General features: G+C 42.8%; 1 protein-coding gene across 2 annotated transcripts in view; it reads right to left on the bottom strand.

The window, feature by feature from the left end:
• Positions 1 to 19,953, bottom strand: part of cd2ap (CD2-associated protein) — a 253,762-nt gene that overhangs the window by 82,010 nt on the left and 151,799 nt on the right. For both annotated transcript variants that reach the window (XM_063034875.1, XM_063034884.1), the window contains 3 exons: positions 10,865 to 10,988; positions 8,440 to 8,645; positions 5,582 to 5,642 (listed from right to left, as the gene is read on the bottom strand). In XM_063034875.1, the coding sequence (XP_062890945.1) occupies positions 5,582 to 5,642; positions 8,440 to 8,645; positions 10,865 to 10,988 (391 nt within the window). The remainder of the gene's footprint in view (positions 1 to 5,581; positions 5,643 to 8,439; positions 8,646 to 10,864; positions 10,989 to 19,953) is intronic.

Here is a 19,953-nt window from a genome sequence, read left to right as displayed (position 1 = left end):
CATTTGTTCCGGCACGTCATGACAGCGTTTTTAAAAATTAGTCGGTTACCCCATACACACTACAATGGACAACCGGCGTTTTCAGATTTAAACACTCTGGAGAGTGTTTTAGAAAAGCTCCGTTTTCGGGGGAGGAAAATGCTGTTACAGTGTGGACGGAAGGTCAAGATGAAGAGAAAAAGCTTCGATTACGGATTTATCCGGTCTAGTGTGGACATAGCCTTAGAGTCACAGAACAGGGGCAGCCCCTTCTGCCCACCTACTCCATGCCGAACTGTTATTCTGCCTAGTCCCATTTACCCACAGCTGGAACAAAGCTCTTCATACCCCTCCCATGTACTTATCCAAAAGTCCAAACACATTCATGTACTTATTCAAACTTCTCATATTTTCATACAATAGATAGTTATTTGACCCACCTGGGTTTAGCCTCTCTGAGCACAATGCCATCAAGTGCATCCTTTCACTTACTTCCTAAATGCAATAACCAAACTCCTCCAAGTGTAACTTTAGCTTGCTCCACCTTCATTATGTTTCCACCTTACTAGTACTTAAAGTTCCCTAGCTTTTCACATATCCTTTAAACAACAGTCACCTTTATATCATTTCAGCATTAAACTAGGAATTTTGTAAGTCATTCACAACTCCTCCTCTTTTATTTTCAATCATCAAATATTGTTCACTATGTGTTCACAAAACCCCTTCATATTTTTTGTTTGTCTCCACTATCCTGGAGATATTTTCAAATTAACTTAACATGATCTAGACATGGCTAGTAATTTTTTCCCCCAACATTTTACTGTCCTCTTCTCCAACCTAATTCAGTGATTTTACATGCATCCCATCTGCATTTACCTGTGGTCTCGGACCACACTGTGCATCATTTTTCTGATTTGCAGGTGATAACCATCCTCCAGTTTACTACCACCGACCTCGCCCCACCATTCTCTCTAAATTGTCAGATATAGTGTTCTACAGGTGACATATTACAACAGCAAACTCACTGGATGTGAAACGATACGAGTCAGCTGCACCTTTCCTCATTGCCTGTCACGCCCACTGTTGAACTTGAACGCACGCGAGGTCATCAGTTGGTCATTAACCTACAACTACTCGATGAGTGAAAAACAATTGTCGCTTGAGAGTTTCTTTGGAAGAGGTGGTAAGGGACATAAAAGGCCTAACGATGATGATAACGCAGAGACAGCTGAGGCCGAGACTGCAAAAAAAAAGAAAGCTTCCCTCAACAGAAAATACGACGAGTCGTACATAAAATACGACTTTACTGCAACCGGTGACTTGCACGCTGCAAGCCCCGTGGCCCCATGTGTGTGATATGTACAGACAAGCTGTCTAATGAGGCAATAAAGCCCTCAAAACTGCTTCAGCACCTTGAGTCCAAGCACCCTGCACTTAAAGACAAACCCGTTGAGTTTTTTGAGCGGAAAAAACATGAGCACGCGGGACAGAAGCAAGTGCTGACAGCCACCACTTCCACAAATGCTGCTGCTCTGAGAGTGTCGTACTTAGTGGCTAGCCGTATTACTAAGGCTAAGAAGCCTTTCACTGTTGGTGAAGAATGGATTCTGCCTGCTGCCAAGGGCATGTGCCGTGAACTGTTGGGAGAAGCTGCAGCTAACAAGATGGCACAGGTTTCTCTTTCAGCTACCACAGTTTCAAGGAGAATCGATGACATAACAGAGGACATCGAAGCACAGCTGTTGGAACAGCTTAACGAGTCACCATGGTATGCTATGCAGGTCGACGAGTCTACCGATGTCAACAGCAAGGCAATACTGCTGGTTTACGTGCAATATATATTTCAAGATGATGTGCATGAGGATATGTTGTGTGCACTGCCACTGCCAACTAACACAACTGGGGCAGAACTATTCAAGTCTTTGAATGTCAACATGTCAGGAAAACTGGACTGGTCATTCTGTGCTGGAATATGCACAGACGGGGCTGCAGCTATGACTGTATGGTTAACTGGTTTCACTACCCGAGTCAAAGGGGTTGCTCCTGAATGCCAGTCTACACACCGTGTCACAAACAGGGAAATGCTGGCTAGCCGAAAAATGTCACCTGATCTTAACAGCATATTGAGTGACGTTGTTGAAGTCATCAGTCACATCAAAGCAAAAGCCCTTAACTCACGCCTGTTTGAGCAGCTTTGCGACGAAATGGATGCAGAGCACAAAAGCCTTCTCTTACACACTAAAGACAGGTGGCTATCAAGGGGGAAGAGCCCTGGCCAGGGTTTTTGAGTTAAGAGAGCAGCTATAGAGACTTATTTCAGGAAAAAAGTCACCACTGGCAGCACACTTCAGTGATGAGGAGTGGATAGCAAAACTCGCTTATCTGTGTGACATCTTCAACCTGCTCAATGAACTCAATTTGTGACTTCAGGGGAGAATGACAACTGTCTCCAAGTTGGCAGATAAAGTGTCTGCTTTCACAGCCAAACTGGAACTTTGGGGACGGCGAGTGGACAGAGGCATATTTGACATGTTCCCAACATTAGCTGGGATTTTGGGAGAGACTGAGGCTGCACCGGCCTTCTCACAGCTGGTGCGCGATCACCTATCTTCACTGTCGACAGAATTCAAGCGTTACTTCCTAATCACAAATGACCCAAAACATGCAAAGGAATGGGTCCGTGACCCATCTGGGAATGTCCCCCGATGAATCATCCATGTCAACGTGGGAAGAAGATCAACTCCTCGAGCTTGCAAATGACGGTGGGCTGAAAAGTATGTTTGACATAACACCTCTGCCGGCATTCTGGATCAAAGTCAAGGCTGGATATCCTGAGATAGTCACAAAAGCACTGAAAACATTACTTCCATTTGTTAGATAACCCCTTTTAGAAACAAAATTGAGTGTATTAGCCACTTATAAGTGACTTAGTTGACATCACCTATATTCTGGTCGTAATTAACACCACCTCCCCACCCCCCACCCCCGTCAGCCAGTCTGCGGTGCAAAAAAGGTTGGGGACCCCTGCAGTCTGTGGCTGAAACAGTGGAAACACTGAAACATTCCAAACATTTACATAAAATAGAATTTTTTTATGCCAGTCAAGGCTACCTGAAATTACAAAAGTGCTCTTCAAGTGGAGGAAAATTTTTAAAAGTCAACTTCTTGCCTTATATAGAGCAGTCATCCTTCCTACACTGTTATATGGATCTGAATCATGGACCACCTACAGTAGACACCTAAAAGCCCTGTAACAATGCCAAAACTCCTTAGGAAAGACTTTGAGGATCACTGGAAGGATGCACGAACATCAGCATACTGGAGGAGGCCAACATGAACAGCATCTCCACCATGATAAAGCAACACCAACTCCAATAATAGATTGGACGCCTAACTCGCACATTCCCACTGACATGACCAGACAAATCCTTTACTCCTAGTTGAAGGAAGGCCAGCGAGCCCCTGGTGGGCAAAGGAAACGCTTCAAAGAGAACATCAAACTCAGCCTGCCGAAATTCAACATTACATCTAAAAACTGGAAAGACATTGCACTCACTAGATGCACCTGGAGGAAACCTCTTGAAGGAGAAGCCATGCTACGTGAGAGCAAATTGCGCTATGCTGCGGAGAACAAACAGCAGCTGGAAAAGGAAAGACTGAACAACCAATAAAAACAACTATCACAGCCACCACTTACTCTTGCCCTCACTGCACTGGAATAAGTGGATCCCACACCAGACTCCACAGCCAGCTCAGCACTCACCAAGACAATTCCCTCAGCAGAACATCATACTTGACTCGATTGATTGCACTACTACTTGCCCTTAACTTTTAATTTTAAAATTTTAGCTGAACCAATAAAGTCAATTAATCCATTTCTCAGCTTTAAAATTCACCTGCTCAAAAATGCCAAAATAATTTGACGAAGCAAAAAAAAACACGCATTTTAAATATATTCCCATCCACAAACCGGTAAGATTAAGGCCATCAAAAAAACCTTGACAGAAAATTTTAACTCATTTTCATCTGACACTATCACAATCAAACACCCTTGCCTCCGTCAATTTGACATCTAACTCTCTTCACCCACGTTCAACTTTTCCTTGCTTGATGGGGTGGTTGCACCATGTAACCAGTGTGTGAAAGATATCAAAGTGGAAAAGCCTTGCACAGAGTCGATCCCACTCTCTCAGCCTCAGAAGTCAGGATCCAGTGGCATGAAGAATCGTTACATCTGGCAACTTCCTTGGCTGTGCTGGATGGCCGCGTCCTCTTAAGTGCTCTGCCGTGCCCTACGCACTCCACAACGCGCTGCTGTAATGCCTTCTCAGCTGTTGAACCCTCGGGGTTTCCTCCACCTGATCCACCGAAGCAGTCTTCGCACGCTGGGATGAGCAAATTCCTATCTCTCCAAGGGTTTCAGACCTGTTGGCTCCCCTCACCTGGTTTAGCCGGCCTGTCGAAGCCGTTGCCCAGGGTGTGGCCGCTGTCGCATACAAACAGCGATGAGGAGCCACAGGTGAGAGCTGGGTGCTGGTGGGGACGAATAGATGACGAGCCACTCCAAGGAGTGTGACAAGCCCCCTATCTAGAGATGCTACCCCTCCCATGCTAAACTACAACATTCAAGTTGCAAACAAGATAAAAAAAATACCAATTTATAAAAGTTCAAATTAAAGAGGACAATTTTATTATAAAGAGGAATGGGAAAACAATACTAAACTCCAAAATTCAGCTACTCTTACATAGGTTATAAGGTTAATAAAATATTCCAACAGTGATCGCATGAAAGAACTGACCATCGTAAGCTAACATTAGAATTCAAGCTTACATTTCTTAATACTACAAGGTACGGGTCAAGTAGTGACGTGTACCAATTTCAGGATTCACTTTCAACGATGTCACATTTGCTGAGATGCATCAACACACTTTGTTACTTGCAACAGGGTCAGATTTAAGGACTTTTCCCCCTCAGGCCTGCACATTGTAATTTTCCATCTGAATAGGACAAAGGTGCAGGTAATTTGGAGCAACTAAAATACAAGAGTTTAGACACATCTCATTTCTCAAGGTTAACTTATTATCAAACTACATATATGTCATCATAGAGTACCTTGAGATCTCCATTTGCCTTCAAGATTGGAATTTTCTACTCCCCAGAAATCAACATTATGAAAGGAGATATTTAACAATTTTAATGAACCTAGTTGCACTTCAACTGGACTGTTGTCAACTGAAACGTATTTTTTAATCTACTTAGCTTTTGCCAGAGCTTTTACAGACAACTGGATTCATGTGCTGCTAAAATAATAAGCTCCTCTAGAGGGTAGCAGCATTACATTTTTAAGTACAGCAGAAATAAATTATACATCCATCTCAACAAAACCACTTCAAAAAAAAAATCAGCTAATAAAAGATCTTACATAAAATCTGCATGACTAGACATTTTAGGATTAATATTTCCTGCCTTTGGACACTAATTTTTGATTACCATACAATACTTCAGGTGAATCTGCCAGACATTTGAGCTTGCTATCTACCCCCATCATGGCTGAATCTGAAACACGGATCAAAAGTCATTTAAAATTGTTAATGTCATTACCTTTATGTTTATTTTCTGGTTCATTTTTCACAATCTCTGTATTACTTGCTGGAATGGATTGCTGCAAATTACATAAAATTGCATGCAATTAATGAATAGGTGTAGATCAAAGCAGCTGAAGTTGCATGATAGAAGACACTTGAGAGTAGACTAATTATCATTCAACACACAAGGCTACTCTTCAATGAAACTGGCTCAATGCTTACTTACTCCTGGATTTTTTTCTATTTTTGTGGTTATTTACTCAGTCATCTTTCCTGGTACTTCAAGAATTAAAACTTAATAAATTTATTAAACAATTTTTGACTTCAGTACTTATCAACAAGACACAAGTCTGACAGAACATCTCATTTACAGAGCCGCAGAGAATCTCTACCAACATGGTAGCATAGTGGTTAGAACAACACTTTATAGTGCCAGTGACCCGGGTTCAATTCCCACCCACTGCCCGCATGGAGATTGCACATTTTCCCTGTGACGCATGGACTTCCTCCCACAGTCCAAAATCATACCAGTCGGTCGGTTAATTGTCCCATGATTAGGCTAGGATTAAATCGGAGGGTTGCTGGGCAACATGACTCGAAGGGCCTATCTCAAAAATAAAATAATCAAAATGCTGGTGGTTGTTTAGCATCTGTCACAAGGTCACAACGTAGGGACCATTTTCTGAAAGTGCATGCTTAAATTAATGCTTCCATGAGCGCTTCTTGACAGCAATCAATGAAAGCTGTAATGCAAACACTCCATCATCCAGATCTCAGTATCATTCTTAACAGCGAATTGCTGACCATGGTGACAGGTACCTCAAGAAGATGGTTGAAAGAACATTTAAGAGGATATGTCATTCTATCAGAGATCATTTTCATTCAGACTAAGAGGTAGGCTCAGTCACAACCGACTTTGGCACATGGAATTCTAGTAGCAGACGTCCTGGCATAACTGCTTTGTCATTTATTTGGCTTGCTTGGTGCAATCATCATAAACACGGTCACTTGCTGGCATTTGAAGGGAATTGTGAATTTCTGCATGTGTGCTTAACCAAAGTGTCACCTATATTGATAAGTGTTTGCTTGACATAACAACATAAAAAATAAGAGTGAGTAGGTCATCTGGCCCGCCAAGCCTGCTCCACCATTTAACAAGATCATGGCTGATCTGGCCATGGACTCATCTCCACCTACCTGCCTTTTCCCCAGATCCCTTAATTCCTCTACTGTGCAAAAATCTATCCAACCTTGTCTTGAATATATTTACTGAGGTAGCCTCCACTGTTTCATTGGGCAGAGAATTCTACAGATTGACTGCTCCTCCTGGCCTGCTAAACCTCAGGGGAGGTAATGTTAAAGCTGCACAACACCTTAGTTAGACCCCACTTGGAGTACTGTGTTCAGTTCTGGTCACCTCCCTACAGGAAGGATGTGGATACTATACAGAGTGCAGAGGAGATTTTCAGGGATGTTGTCTGGACTGGAGAGCATGCCTTATGAGAATAGATTGAGTGAACTTGGCCTTTTCTCCTTGAAGCGACGGAGGATGAGAGGTGACGAGAGGCATTGATCGTGTGGATAGCCAGAGGCTTTTTCCCCAGGGCTGAAATGGCTAACATGAGGGGGCATAGAATTAAAGTGCTTGGAAGTAGGTAGAAAGGGCATGTCAGAGTTAAGTTTTTCCACTCAGAGCGTGGTGGGTGTGTGGAATGCACTGCCAGTGACAGTGGTACAGGCAGATGCAATAAGGTCTTTTAAGAGACTCTTAGATAGGTACATGGAGCTTAGAAAAATAGAGGGCTATGTGGTAGGGAAATTCTAGACAGTTTCTAGAGTAGGTTACATGGTCAGCACAACATTGCAGGCCGAAGGGCCTGTAATGCGCTGTAGATTTTTATGTTCTATGAACTCATAGTGAAGGGACAGAATACATTTTGTTCAAAAAAGGAATTTATTTTCAACTGCAGGTCTAAAAAAATGCTTAAGAATTAATACATAACCTTCGATGTGTAGTCATGTCTACTTCCTAACTAGTGAGTCAGCCAATCTGAAGGAAGCAAGGTCGTATAATCAACACTGTGACAAGTCAACACTTAAATCTTTAATGTTTAACATGTCCCACGGAAACTCACAGGAAATTGTCAAAGAAACCACAAAAGGAGAAATGAAAAAAAGTAAAACTCTGGTCAAGGAGACAAGTTTTAAGAAGAATATTTAAATGGGAGAGGTAGATTTAAGAAAAAAAAGTTCTAAAGGTCTGGGTCAAGAGAGTTACAGAACCAACCACATACAATGAGGCAAAGAAAATTCAGTGACACTCTAGAGGCTGAAGCACAGAGAACAAAAAGTTCCAGAAAGTTTAACAGGCCAGGAGGAGCAGTCAAGCAGACACTGTCAAAACAGATGAAACTCTGGTTAAGCACACCTGCAGAAATTCAAAATCCCTTTCAAATACCAGCAACAGATCATGGTCGTTCAGAAAAATACATGGGTTCATCGAAAGGTTAAAACTTCAACTTGTTACGACACTGCACTTTTGTTCAAATCCTAGAGTAGGATTGAAACCCACAACTTAAGATTTTTAAAAAAAACCTTCAATGCAAGAGGTCTGTAGGCCAATACCAAGCCAGGATGATAATCAATCTTATGTAACTGGCCCAGTATTTTGCTAACATACTTTATGAAAAATCAAACTACGGCAAATGAATCTGTGAATTGACAAATGCATGCATGGAACACAAAACAAAGGTAATCTCCAAGTTCCACAAATTTCAATGATGGATGTGGCAAATACGACTCATTTTGAACAACAATATTTTTCATTATGCATACTGACCATTCAAAGCAAAAGCAAAAAAATACTTGGCCTACCTTTTCTGACCTTTTATCTTCCGATTCAGAATTAGATAATCGTGATTTTAGTTTTACAGATCCTTCCTTAAATATATCTCCAAACCCCAAGCCACGAATTTTCTTTGGTTGGACTGTTGTTCCTGCTGAGCTCTCATTTCCTGTGGAGTCTAAAGGTGATGTTGGCGATGAAGGTCCTACTCCAATCAAATCCTTGACAAGCACATCTGTTGCAACCAGAGAATTAAATACGTTTCATGTGGTCATAATTGCTAATATAACAAATTAATTTTCATATACAGAATACACAGAAAACAAATCTTCAGCAAATCAATTCACGAGGGTATTAACTCAAGTTCAGGTTTAATTATCATTGAATAATACACAAACACAGCCGACTGAAACAGTGCTCCTCCAAGGCCAAGGTGCAAAACATACACAGCACAAGACAGACAGACAGACAGACAGACACACACACACACACACACACAGAGCACAATCAAGATAGCAAGCAAACATAGTTACTCAAAAAAAAATTACAGCCCAAGTCCCTGAGTAACATCCCGCAAATTGACAAGAGTAGTTCCTGGCAGTCTGTAGATGAACACATGCATGGAAACCAGCTTGTAATTCCACCAGTTGAACACTGGAGGGCAGCACTAACAGGAACCGTCAACCTCCAACCAAGCATGGACAGTGTGCTATATCGCCTCAGACATCTCCTCTCCTGGACTGCAGCAGCAGGAAAGCCCACAGCATCATGGTCCAAAATATAAGACTAGATATCTTGAATTCTGCAAGCTGACATGCTCCTCACACTTGAGGACTGAACAAATTACCCATTATACTCAAGAAAACACATAGCTTGATTAAGTACGAGAGCATCCTTGATTTATAATCATTACACATTCCTAGTATCTGTGAGCAAACTTGGGAGCTACGCAAATTTCTTAAATTTGCAGGACTGTTGTGACAGAGGTTACACCCTTGCTGAACCACTGAAATTTCTCATTTTGCAATCCCAAGTACAGGCAAAATCTGCCATATTCTTGACTTCCTGCCTTTGAAATGATGTCAGAAAGAGCAGGACAACTTGCCTCAACGTTCTCCCGGCTGGTAAATGGAATACGACACTAAGGGTTCTTTGATAAACTCCAAGGTGCCAGCCACCGATCATCGGGCAGCATTGTGCCTGTTCAGAAGTTCTCCATTCACATACAGCCAGTTAGCATTTTGTCAGGAGAGAGAGAATGACGGCCATATGGAAAGAAGTCGGCAAGAATACATACACAGGACTCAGCATCTTCATAAGGATGCATTGTTAATCATCTTGCTAAATGAGCAGGTAGGTAGATGAGTGGTAGGGTACATTGAATAGCAGGAAGATAAACCATAATCTGCTCTTCCATTCAAATTAAAAACTGCTGCCTGTAAGGAGTTTGTACATTCTCCCCGTGACAGGGCGGTTTTCCTCCGGGTGCTCCGGTTTGCCCCCCCCCGCCCCCCCAGTAGGGTTGCCCCCCCCAGTAGGGTTCTCACTCCTAAATAAGAGAGAAAAGTAGCAGTCAAATACGGGACACTTCTGTTTACCCCAAGAAAGACTACCCCACGAAGCCTTGCGCGTATGTGCCGATTTTTTTCCCACAAATCAGTTTTGGCTTAATCTTCCTGACTACACTACATACATTATTTCTACTTTATATAGGCTGTGTATTTATCATATCATTCCTGCTTTTACTATATGTTAGTGTTATTTTAGGCTTTATGTGTTATTTGGTATGATTTGGTAGGTTATTTTATGGGTCTGGGAACGCTCAAAAATTTTTCCCATATAAACTAATGGCAACTGCTTCTTCGCTTTACACTATTTCATAGGTTTCATAGGGACGCTCTACCTTAGCGGTGGAAATATGGGACAAGGGTGGTCCCGTATGGGACAAACCAATTTAGCCCAATATACGGGATGTTCCAGCTAATACGGGACAGTTGGCAACCCTACCCCTCAGTCTAAAGACATATCAGTTAGTAGATTAACTAGTCATTGTAAAGTGCTCTGTGATTAGGCTAAGATCAAATCAGGGGATTGCTGGGCAGCACAGCTGGAAGGGCCAGAAGGGCCTATTCTGCATTGTGTTTTAATAAGTAAAAACCTATTGTTCTGCAATGCCTAATTAAGATATTTTCTCTTACAATTTAATATGTGCAATGATTCTAGAAATGATTATCCCTAAAAGAATTCTGATAGTTTGCATGCAAACATTCATCCAAAATTAAGACAGAAAATGCTGAAAATGTTCAGGCTTGGCAGCATCCATGAAGAGAGAAAGTCAGTTGCCATTTCTTGTGGAAACCTGTGGAGTTTCCCTGTCTCTCCACAGATGCCACAGCAATTCAGCTGCTTTTTATTTCAGATTTCCAGCACTGGCATCTTTGCAAAAACCCTTACCTGGATCACTCAACACTTCATCTGTTTCTCCATCTTCATTCTGATCAATCACTTCCTTAACAAAATTTGATGGAAACAACCCAGTTTTCTCATTTAGGATTCCCTTCCACCAGCCTTCTTCCACCTACAAGATGTAAATCAGATAAAAGTTTGGAAATCAACAAGCTGATTTGTTAACATAACTTGATGTGCAGGTTTCCTCCAGGGAAAATACATCAAAAAAAACAGAAGAAACTGTGCCAACAACAGGAATTCTGCAGATGCTGGAAATTCAAGCAACACACATCAAAGTTGCTGGTGAACGCAGCAGGCCAGGCAGCATCTCTAGGAAGAGATACAGTCGACGTTTCAGGCCGAGACCCTTCGTCAGGACTAACTGAAGGAAGAGTTAGTATAAGATTTGAAAGTGGGAGGGGGAGGGGGAGATCGAAAATGATAGAAGACAGCAGGGGGAGGGATGGAGCCAAGAGCTGGACCGGTGATTGGCAAAGGGGATACGAGAGGATCATGGGACAGGAGGTCCGGGGAGAAAGACAAGGGGGGGAGGGACCCAGAGGATGGGCAAGGGGTATAGTCAGAGGGACAGAGGGAGAAAAAGGAGAGTGACAGAAAGAAACACAAAGAACAGGAATTCTGCAGATGCTGGAAATTCAAGCAACATACATCAAAGTTGCTGGTGAACGCAGCAGGCCAAGCAACATCTGTAGGAAGAGGTGCAGTTGACGTTTCAGGCCGAGACCCTTCGTCAGGACTAACTGAAGGAAGAGTGAGTAAGGGATTTGAAAGTTGGAGGGGGAGGGGGAGATCCAAAATGATAGGAGAAGACAGGAGGGGGAGGGATGGAGCCAAGAGCTGGACAACATCGACTTCTCTAACTTCTGCTAATGCCCTACCTCCCCCCACTTCCCCATCCGTTATTTATTTTTATACACACATTCTTTCTCTCACTCTCCTTTTTCTCCCTCTGTCCCTCTGACTATACCCCTTGCCCATCCTCTGGGTTCCCCCCCCCCCCTTGTCTTTCTTCCCGGACCTCCTGTCCCATGATCCTCTCATATCCCCTTTGCCAATCACCGGTCCAGCTCTTGGCTCCATCCCTCCCCCTGCTGTCTTCTCCTATCATTTTGGATCTCCCCCTCCCCCTCCCACTTTCAAATCTCATACTAACTCTTCCTTCAGTTAGTCCTGACGAAGGGTCTCGGCCTGAAACATCGACTGTACCTCTTCCTAGAGATGCTGCCTGGCCTGCTACGTTCACCAGCAACTTTGATGAGAGAAACTGTGCCAGACTGGAATCAAATGTGAGCTGTCTGAAAACACTATGTGCTGAATACCCAGACTGTAAGTTAACATTTATGAAATTAAGGATTTTTTGTGCAATTATTATGAATAATTGCTAGACGTGGGGAAAAAAACCAGCTTATTGGTTACATTTGGCTGAGCAGTCAAGACATCTTTGGAGAGAAATATAACATCTCAGGCAACTTCCCTATCTCAGAGTTAAAATACATTATGGATATCAGTGGTAATATGACCCAACTGTTCTTAAGCAACAACATTTCTTAGCCAATCCTTGCAGCAGACTTGCTCAAGTTCTTGCTGGCAACTCGTGACCAATAAGAAAATGCCACATCACCAGTTTCCATAGTAGAGATGCACCAATAAAGATCAGCTCAGAATATAGCTGCCTCCAGCAATTCAAAGGAAAGTTTTGTCTTGGCTCCAAAAAATATTGCTATTTCCACAAATAGGAAGCTTATGCTTACCAAATCAAAAATGAATGTAATCAGGGCCTCTTTTGTTCACACCACTTCATTTCTCTCCCCTCCTTAAGTCAAAAAAGTTCACACAATATAAAATGTGATTTGATCTACTTGTGAGCATGATGCAATATTTCAGCTCAGAACATCCTGCCAATGGTAAGAGGCTAATACAATTTTGTCCCCAACTACCACTAAAATGATTGTACCAGCACTGAGACTGTTTTACACTGCAAACAGCCCAACACAGAAGCTAAATTTTACAAATTTAACAGTAGAATTTGGTCATTTCACAAGCCACAGCAACAACTGCTCGTCTGAACAAGCTGGACAAGGGGCACGAATGACGCCTGCGCATTACACCATGATGCATCTAGTCTTTCTGGACAAAATCACTTGCTTGTCACTTTCATGTGCCTATCCGCAACTCATCTTCAGACCACATCCGTGGCAAGTAACAATGCGCAAAGGCAGACAAAATGAGTAAGCCTCCCTCCTTTCGTACACTGACTCTCCAATGGGAAATTTTCTGTTGCATCCACACATGCCGTCAGACATAAACCGAGGCCCTTGCAAGTAAACCCATTTGCTCTTGGTATCTTGGGAAAAAAAGATGATAAAGGGAAGTAAACACTGACAAAAAAAAAAGCTCAAGAGTGGAGTCCAAAGGTAAATTAATGCCTAACTAGGTCATCCACCTGCAATCTCTGCATCCCAGCCAATACCAATCATTCCTTTTTGAGCAAAACTGGGACAGCCCAGGAGAACGCTCTGAGCGTTACGTGGCCCAGGTTCTTCATAAGCTCTGTTCAGGCCAACAGCCTGGTGAAAACATTACCAATCTCTGCACGGGGTCCGGGAAACAGCATTCTCAAGTGTTTGGGTCAAGGTGGCATTAAGAGCTCCCCCTGACAGGGGAAAGAAGCACTATATAAGACCATAAGACAAAGGAGCAGAAGTTGGCCATTCGGCCCATCATGTCTGCTCCACCATTTTATCATGAGCTGATCCATTCTCCCATTTAGACTCACTCCCCCGCCTTCTCACCATAACCTTTGATGCCCTGGCTACTCAGATACCTGTCAATCTCTGCCTTAACTACACCCAATGACTTGGCCTCCACTGCCGCCCATGGCAACAAATTCCATAGATACACCACCCTCCGGCTAAAAAAATTTCTTCGCATCTCTGTTCTGAATGGGTGCCCTTCAATCCTTAAGTCATGCCCCCTCGTACTAGACTCCCCCATCATGGGAAACAACTTTGCCACATCCACTCTGTCCATGCCTTTCAACATTTGAAATGTTTCTATGAGGTCCCCCCTCATCCTTCTAAACTCCAAGGAATACAGCCCAAATATCACTGCCTGCTGTCACCATAAAATAGGCAGTCTCGTCTGGACTCCAGTTTTACCCAGCAAGTGAGCCCAATACATTAAACCACTCAAATGAGTAACATGCAGGAAAGAACTCTGCTATGTGAGCCCTGCTGAAGGGCTTCTGCCCGAAACGTTGACTGTACTTTTTCCCCCATAGTTCCTCCAGCATTTTGTGTGTGTTGCTCTGCTAAGTAAATTGCTTTGGACACAGATGAGGAGATGATCTTTGCTGGGTGGGTGGAAAGAGTTCAGAGGAAACAAACGACCAAAAGTTTGGTTTACTGAGGAATTAACCAGTCGATGTGAAAGAATTGATAAATGCCTCAACCCAAAAGGGTTCAGCTAGCACATAAAACATGCATATTCCCTACACTGCTCTCAGGCAGAGCCCTCAAGTGTGCACACCAGCTCACTGTTGTCTTCACGGACATCTTCAACACTCATCCAGCCTGCTATTCCCACATGCTTCAAGTTACCTACCGTCCCTGTAGCAAAGCACTCGACACCCTCTGAACTAAACAACTACTGCCCTGTGGCACTGGCACCGATCATCATGAAGTGTTTTGAACGGCTGGTAATGGCACATATCAAAAATGCTACTCCTGCCACACTGGACACTCGCCAGTATTCCTACTGACCAGAACTGCTCTTCAAAGGATACCATTGGCATTTGTCATGCACCTGGCATTGACACACCTAGAAAGCAAGGACACCCATGTCAGAATGCTGTTCATGGATTTCAATTCAGCATTCAACACTACTGTCCCAGAGACCCTGAGAATAAACTCCTACTCCTTGGTCTAAACACTTCACTCTGCAACAGGCTGCAGCACCTGAGTAACCACACAGTCAGATTCACCGATGACATGATAGTGGTGGAGCTCATTACCAACAACGATGGCTTACAGAGAAGAGGTGCAAGAGCTCCTGGCCTGGTGCCAGGCAGATATTGTAGGAAAGGCAGATAATAGTGCTGAAGATGAGGTCGCTGGTTTACAAACAGAGGCAATGTCTAGTGATTAGAGGCCGTTGATAGGATAAAATTGTAGTCAACAGGATGAGTTACAACATAAAAGGTGGACAAAATTGAAAAAGGTGAACATAGGACTGAAGGTGCTGCATTTGAATACACACAAGTACACGGAATAACGTAGATGAACATGTAGCACAGTTACAAACTGGTATGTATGATGTAGGCATCACTGAATCATGGCTGAAAAACAATCATAGCTGAAGCTTAACGTCCAAGGATACACACTGTACTGAAAGGGCAGGCAGGAGAGCAGAGGGGGTTGTGTTGCTCTGTTGGTAAAAAGTGCAACCAAGTCATTACAAAACGGTGACATAGGGTCAGAAGGTGTTGAATCATTGTGGATAGAGCTAAGGAACTGCAAGGGTAAAAAGACCCTGATGTGAGTTGCATATAGACTCCCCACACAGTAAGGACGTGGCCTACAAATTACAATTGGAGATAGAAAATGCATGCAAAAGCAGCAATGTTACAACAGTCATGGGGAACTTCAGTATGCGAGTAGATTGGGAAAATCAGGTTGGTTCTGGATTGGGTGTTGTGCAAAGAACCAAAATTGATTAGAGAGCTTAAGGTAAAAGAACCCTTTGCTGCAAGTGATCATAATATGATTGAATTCACCCTGAAATTTCTGAAGTGAAGCTAAAGTCAGATGTATCAGTATTACAGTGGAGTAAATAGAATACAGGGGCATGACAGAGGAGTTGGCCAGAATTGATTGGAAAACACCACTGGCATAATGGTAGAGAAGCAATGGCTAGTATTTCTGGAAATATTTCGGAAGGCACAGGATATATACACCCCAGAGAGGAAGAAGTATTCTCAAGGAAAGATGTCACAACCATAAAAGCTAAACAGAGGGCAAATAATTGAGTAATATTAGTGGAAAAGTTAAGAGAATTGAGAAGCTTTTAAAAATCAACAGAAGGGAACTAAAAAAGTCATTAAGGTAAAGATGGAGTACGAAAGTAAGCTAACCAATAATATTACAGGATACTAGAAGTTTCTTTAGATACATAGAGTGTAAATGAGAGGTGAGAGTAGATATCTGACTGCTGGAAGATGACGCTGAAGGGGTAGAACGGGGGGACAATGAAAAAGTAGATGAATTTTGCATCAGTCTTCACTGTGGAAGACACGAGCAGTCTAGTATGGTGGAAGGTCCAGGTGTCGGGGGCATGAAGTGTGTTAAGTTACCATAGCTACAGAGAAGGTTCTTGGGAAACTGATGTCTGAAGGTGGGCAAGTCACCTGGACTAGACGGTATTCACCCTAGAGTTCTGAAAGAGATGGCAAATGAGACTGTGGTAGCATTAGTAATGAATGATCTTTCAAGAATCACTAGATTCTGGAATGGTTCCAGAAGACTGGAAAATTGCAGATGTCACTCCACTCCAAGAAGGGAGAGAGGCAAAAGGAAGGAAACTATAGGGCAGTTAGTCTGACCTCAATGGTTGGGAAGATGTTGGAGTCGATTATTAAGGAAGAAATCTGAGGGTACTTGGGGGAACATAATAAAATAGGCCATAGTCTGCATGGCTTCAAGGGAAAATTTTGCCTGACAAATCTATTGGAATTCTTTGAAGAAATAACAAGCAGGAAAGACAAAGGAGAATCGGTTGTGTGATGTACCTGGGTTCTCAGAAGGCCTTTGACAAGGTGCCACACATGAGGCTGCTCAACAAGCTACGAGCCCATAATATTACAGGAAAGATTCTAGCATGGATAAAGCAGTGGCTGGTTGGCATGAGGTAAAGAATGGGAATAAAGGGAGCCTTTTCTGGCTAGTTGCCAGTGACTAGTGTGTTCCACAGGGGGTCTGTGATGGGACCGATTCTTTTTACGTTGTATGTCAATGACATGGATAATGGAATTGATGGCTTTGTTGCAAAACTTGCAGACGATATGCAGTTAGGTGGAGGGGCAGGTGGTTTTGAAGTAGTAGAGGCTACAGAACGACAGATTAGGAGAATGGGCAAAGAAATGGCAGATGGAATACAATGTCTGAAAATATACAGTCATGCACTATGGTAGAAAAAATGAAGGGGTTAACTATTTTCTAAATAGAGAGAAAATACAAATTACTGAGACACAAAGGGCCTTGGGAGTGAGTACTTGTGCAGGATTCTTTAAAGGTTAATTTGGAGGTTGAGTCTGTGGTGAAGAAGTCAAATGCAATTATTAGTATAGTATTCATTTCAAAAGGACTAGAATATAAATAGAGCATATAAGTAAGAGTAAGATATAAGAGTAAGGGGTTTAGATGGGGTGGAGTTTGTTAGGTGTGTTCAGGAAGGTTTCTTGACACAATATGTAGATAAGCCTACAAGAGGAGAGGCTGTACTTGATCTGGTATTGGGAAATGAACCTGCTCAGGTGTCAGATTTCTCAGTGGGAGAGCGTTTTGGAGATAGTGATCATAATTCTATCTCCTTTACCATAGCATTAGAGAGGGATAGGAACAGACAAGTTAGGGAAACGTTTAATTGGAGTCAGGGGAATTAGGAGGCCATCTGGCAGGAATTTTGAGGCTTAAATTGGAAACAGATGTTCTCAGGGAACAGTACGGAAGAAATGTGGCAAATATTCAGGGGATATTTGTGTGGAGTGCTGCATAGGTATGCTCCAATGAGACAGGGAATTTATGGTAGGGTACGAGAACAGTGGTGTACAAAGGATGCAATAAATCTAGTCAAGAAGAAAAGAAAAGCTCACGAAAGGTTCAGAGAGCTAGGTAATGTTAGAGATCTAGAAGATTGTAAGGCTAATAGGAAGGAGCTTAAGAAGGAAATTCGGAGAGTCAGAAGGAGCTATGAGAAGGCCTTGGCGGGCAGGATTAAGGAAAATCCCAAGGCATTCTACAAGTATGTGAAGAGCAAGAGGATAAGATGTGAAAGAATAGGACCTATCAAGAGTGAGGAAATAGCAGAGGTACTTAATGAATACTTTACTTCTTTACTTTAGTATTCACTATGGAAAAGGATCTTGGTGATTGTAGTGATGACTTGCAACAGACTGAAAAGCTTGAGCATGTAGATATTAAGAAAGAGGATGTGCTGGAGCTTTTGGAAAACATCAAGTTGGATAAGTTGCCGGGACCAGATGAAATGTACCCCAGGCTACTGTGGGAGGCGAGGGAGGAGATTGGTGAGCCTCTGGCGATGATCTTTGCATCATCATTGGGGACGGGGGAGGTTCGGGAGGATTAGAGGGTTGCAGATGTTGTTCCCTTATTCAGGAAAGGGAGTAGAGATAGCCCAGGAAATTATAGACCAGTGAGTCTTACCTCAGTGGTTGGTAAATTGATGGAGAAGATCCTGAGAGGCAGGATTTATGAACATCTGGAGAGGTATAATATGATTAGAAGTAGTCAGCATGGCTTTGTCAAGGGCAGGTCGTGCCTTGCGTGATTAAACACACTGATGAAGGAAGAGCAGTAGATGTATGGATTTCAGCAAGATATTTGATAAGGTACCCTATGCAAGGCTTATTGAGAAAGTAAGGAGGCATGGGATCCAAGGGGACATTGCTTTGTGGATCCAAAACTGGCTTGCCCACAGAAAGCAAAGAATGGTTGTAGACAGGTCATGTCCTGCATGGAGGTCGGTCACCAGTGGAGTGCCTCAGGGATCTGTTCTGGGACCCTTACTCTTTGTGATTTTTATAAATGACCTGGATGAGGAAGTGGAAGGATGGGTTAGTAAGTCTGCTGATGACACAAAGGTTGGAGGTGTTGTGGATAGTGTGGAGGGCTGTCAGAGGTTACAGCGGGTCATTGATAGGATGCAAAACTGGGCTGAGAAGTGGCAGATGGAGTTCAACCCAGATAAGTGTGAAGTGGTTCATTTTGGTAGGTCAAATATATGGCAGCATATAGTATTAATGGTAAGACTCTTGGCAGTGTGGAGGATCAGAGGGATCTTGGGGTCTGAGTCCATTGGATGCTCAAAGCAGCTGCGCAAGTTGACTCTGTGGTATGGTGTATTGGCCTTCATCAATCGTGGAATTGAATTAAGGAGCCGAGAGGTAATGTTGCAGCTATAAAAGACCCTGGTCAGACCACAGTTGGAGTACCGTGCTCAGTTCTGGTCACCTCACTACTGGAAGGATGTGGAAGCCATAGAAAGGGTGCAGAGGAGATTTACATGGATGTTGCCTGGATTGGGGAGCATTCCTTATGAGAATAGGTTGAGTGATTTATAAAATTCCGGACAGTCCATATTAGGAGTATAAACATTAACCAAAACTACTTTTTTATTAAATAGTAAACCACTAACCAATAAAAATCTACCATTCGGATCAGAAAAAATATCCTGTTGTATAAAAGTAACTGAGGAATCTATAAAAATAGAGACGCCTCGAATCTTAGCATTGGAGTTCGAATGAAATTATTGCCCCTTCCAGAATTTAAAAAAACGTAGTCTGTCCCCCCTCCATACATGGGTCTCTTGTAAAAATAAAATTTGTGCTTTAAGTCTCCGGAACACTTTAAAAACTTTTTTCCTTTTAATAGGATGATTAAGACCGTTAGTATTCCAGGAGACAAAATTAATAATAGACTCCATAAATCCTAAAGTCAACCCACAGCAAGGAGGATTGACGATAGGCTCGACCCACGAACCCGGAGAGGAAACAGAACATACAAAAGATACCGGGAAAAAGGACGCAACCAGTACTTCAATAATGTATATAGCCCAAAGAGAAAAAAACTAAAACGTAAAGCCCCTCCCACCACCCACCACCCCAAGATCCCAAGGCAAAATCTAAAGCAGACCCGCCCGAAAGAAGCAAGCGCTAAAACTACCCCTACTGATGTTAGGCTAACAGGGCGATAGTTCTGTTTTCTCCCTCCCTCCTTTCGTAAAAAGTGGGATAACATTAGCCATTCACCAATCCTCAGGAACTGATCCTGAATCTAAGG

Source organism: Mobula hypostoma, chromosome 2 (assembly GCF_963921235.1).
Source record: "Mobula hypostoma chromosome 2, sMobHyp1.1, whole genome shotgun sequence".
NCBI classification, from domain to species: Eukaryota; Metazoa; Chordata; class Chondrichthyes; order Myliobatiformes; family Myliobatidae; genus Mobula; species Mobula hypostoma.
Note: the sequence above shows the minus strand (reverse complement) of the source record. Positions and strands in the feature narration are given on the sequence as shown.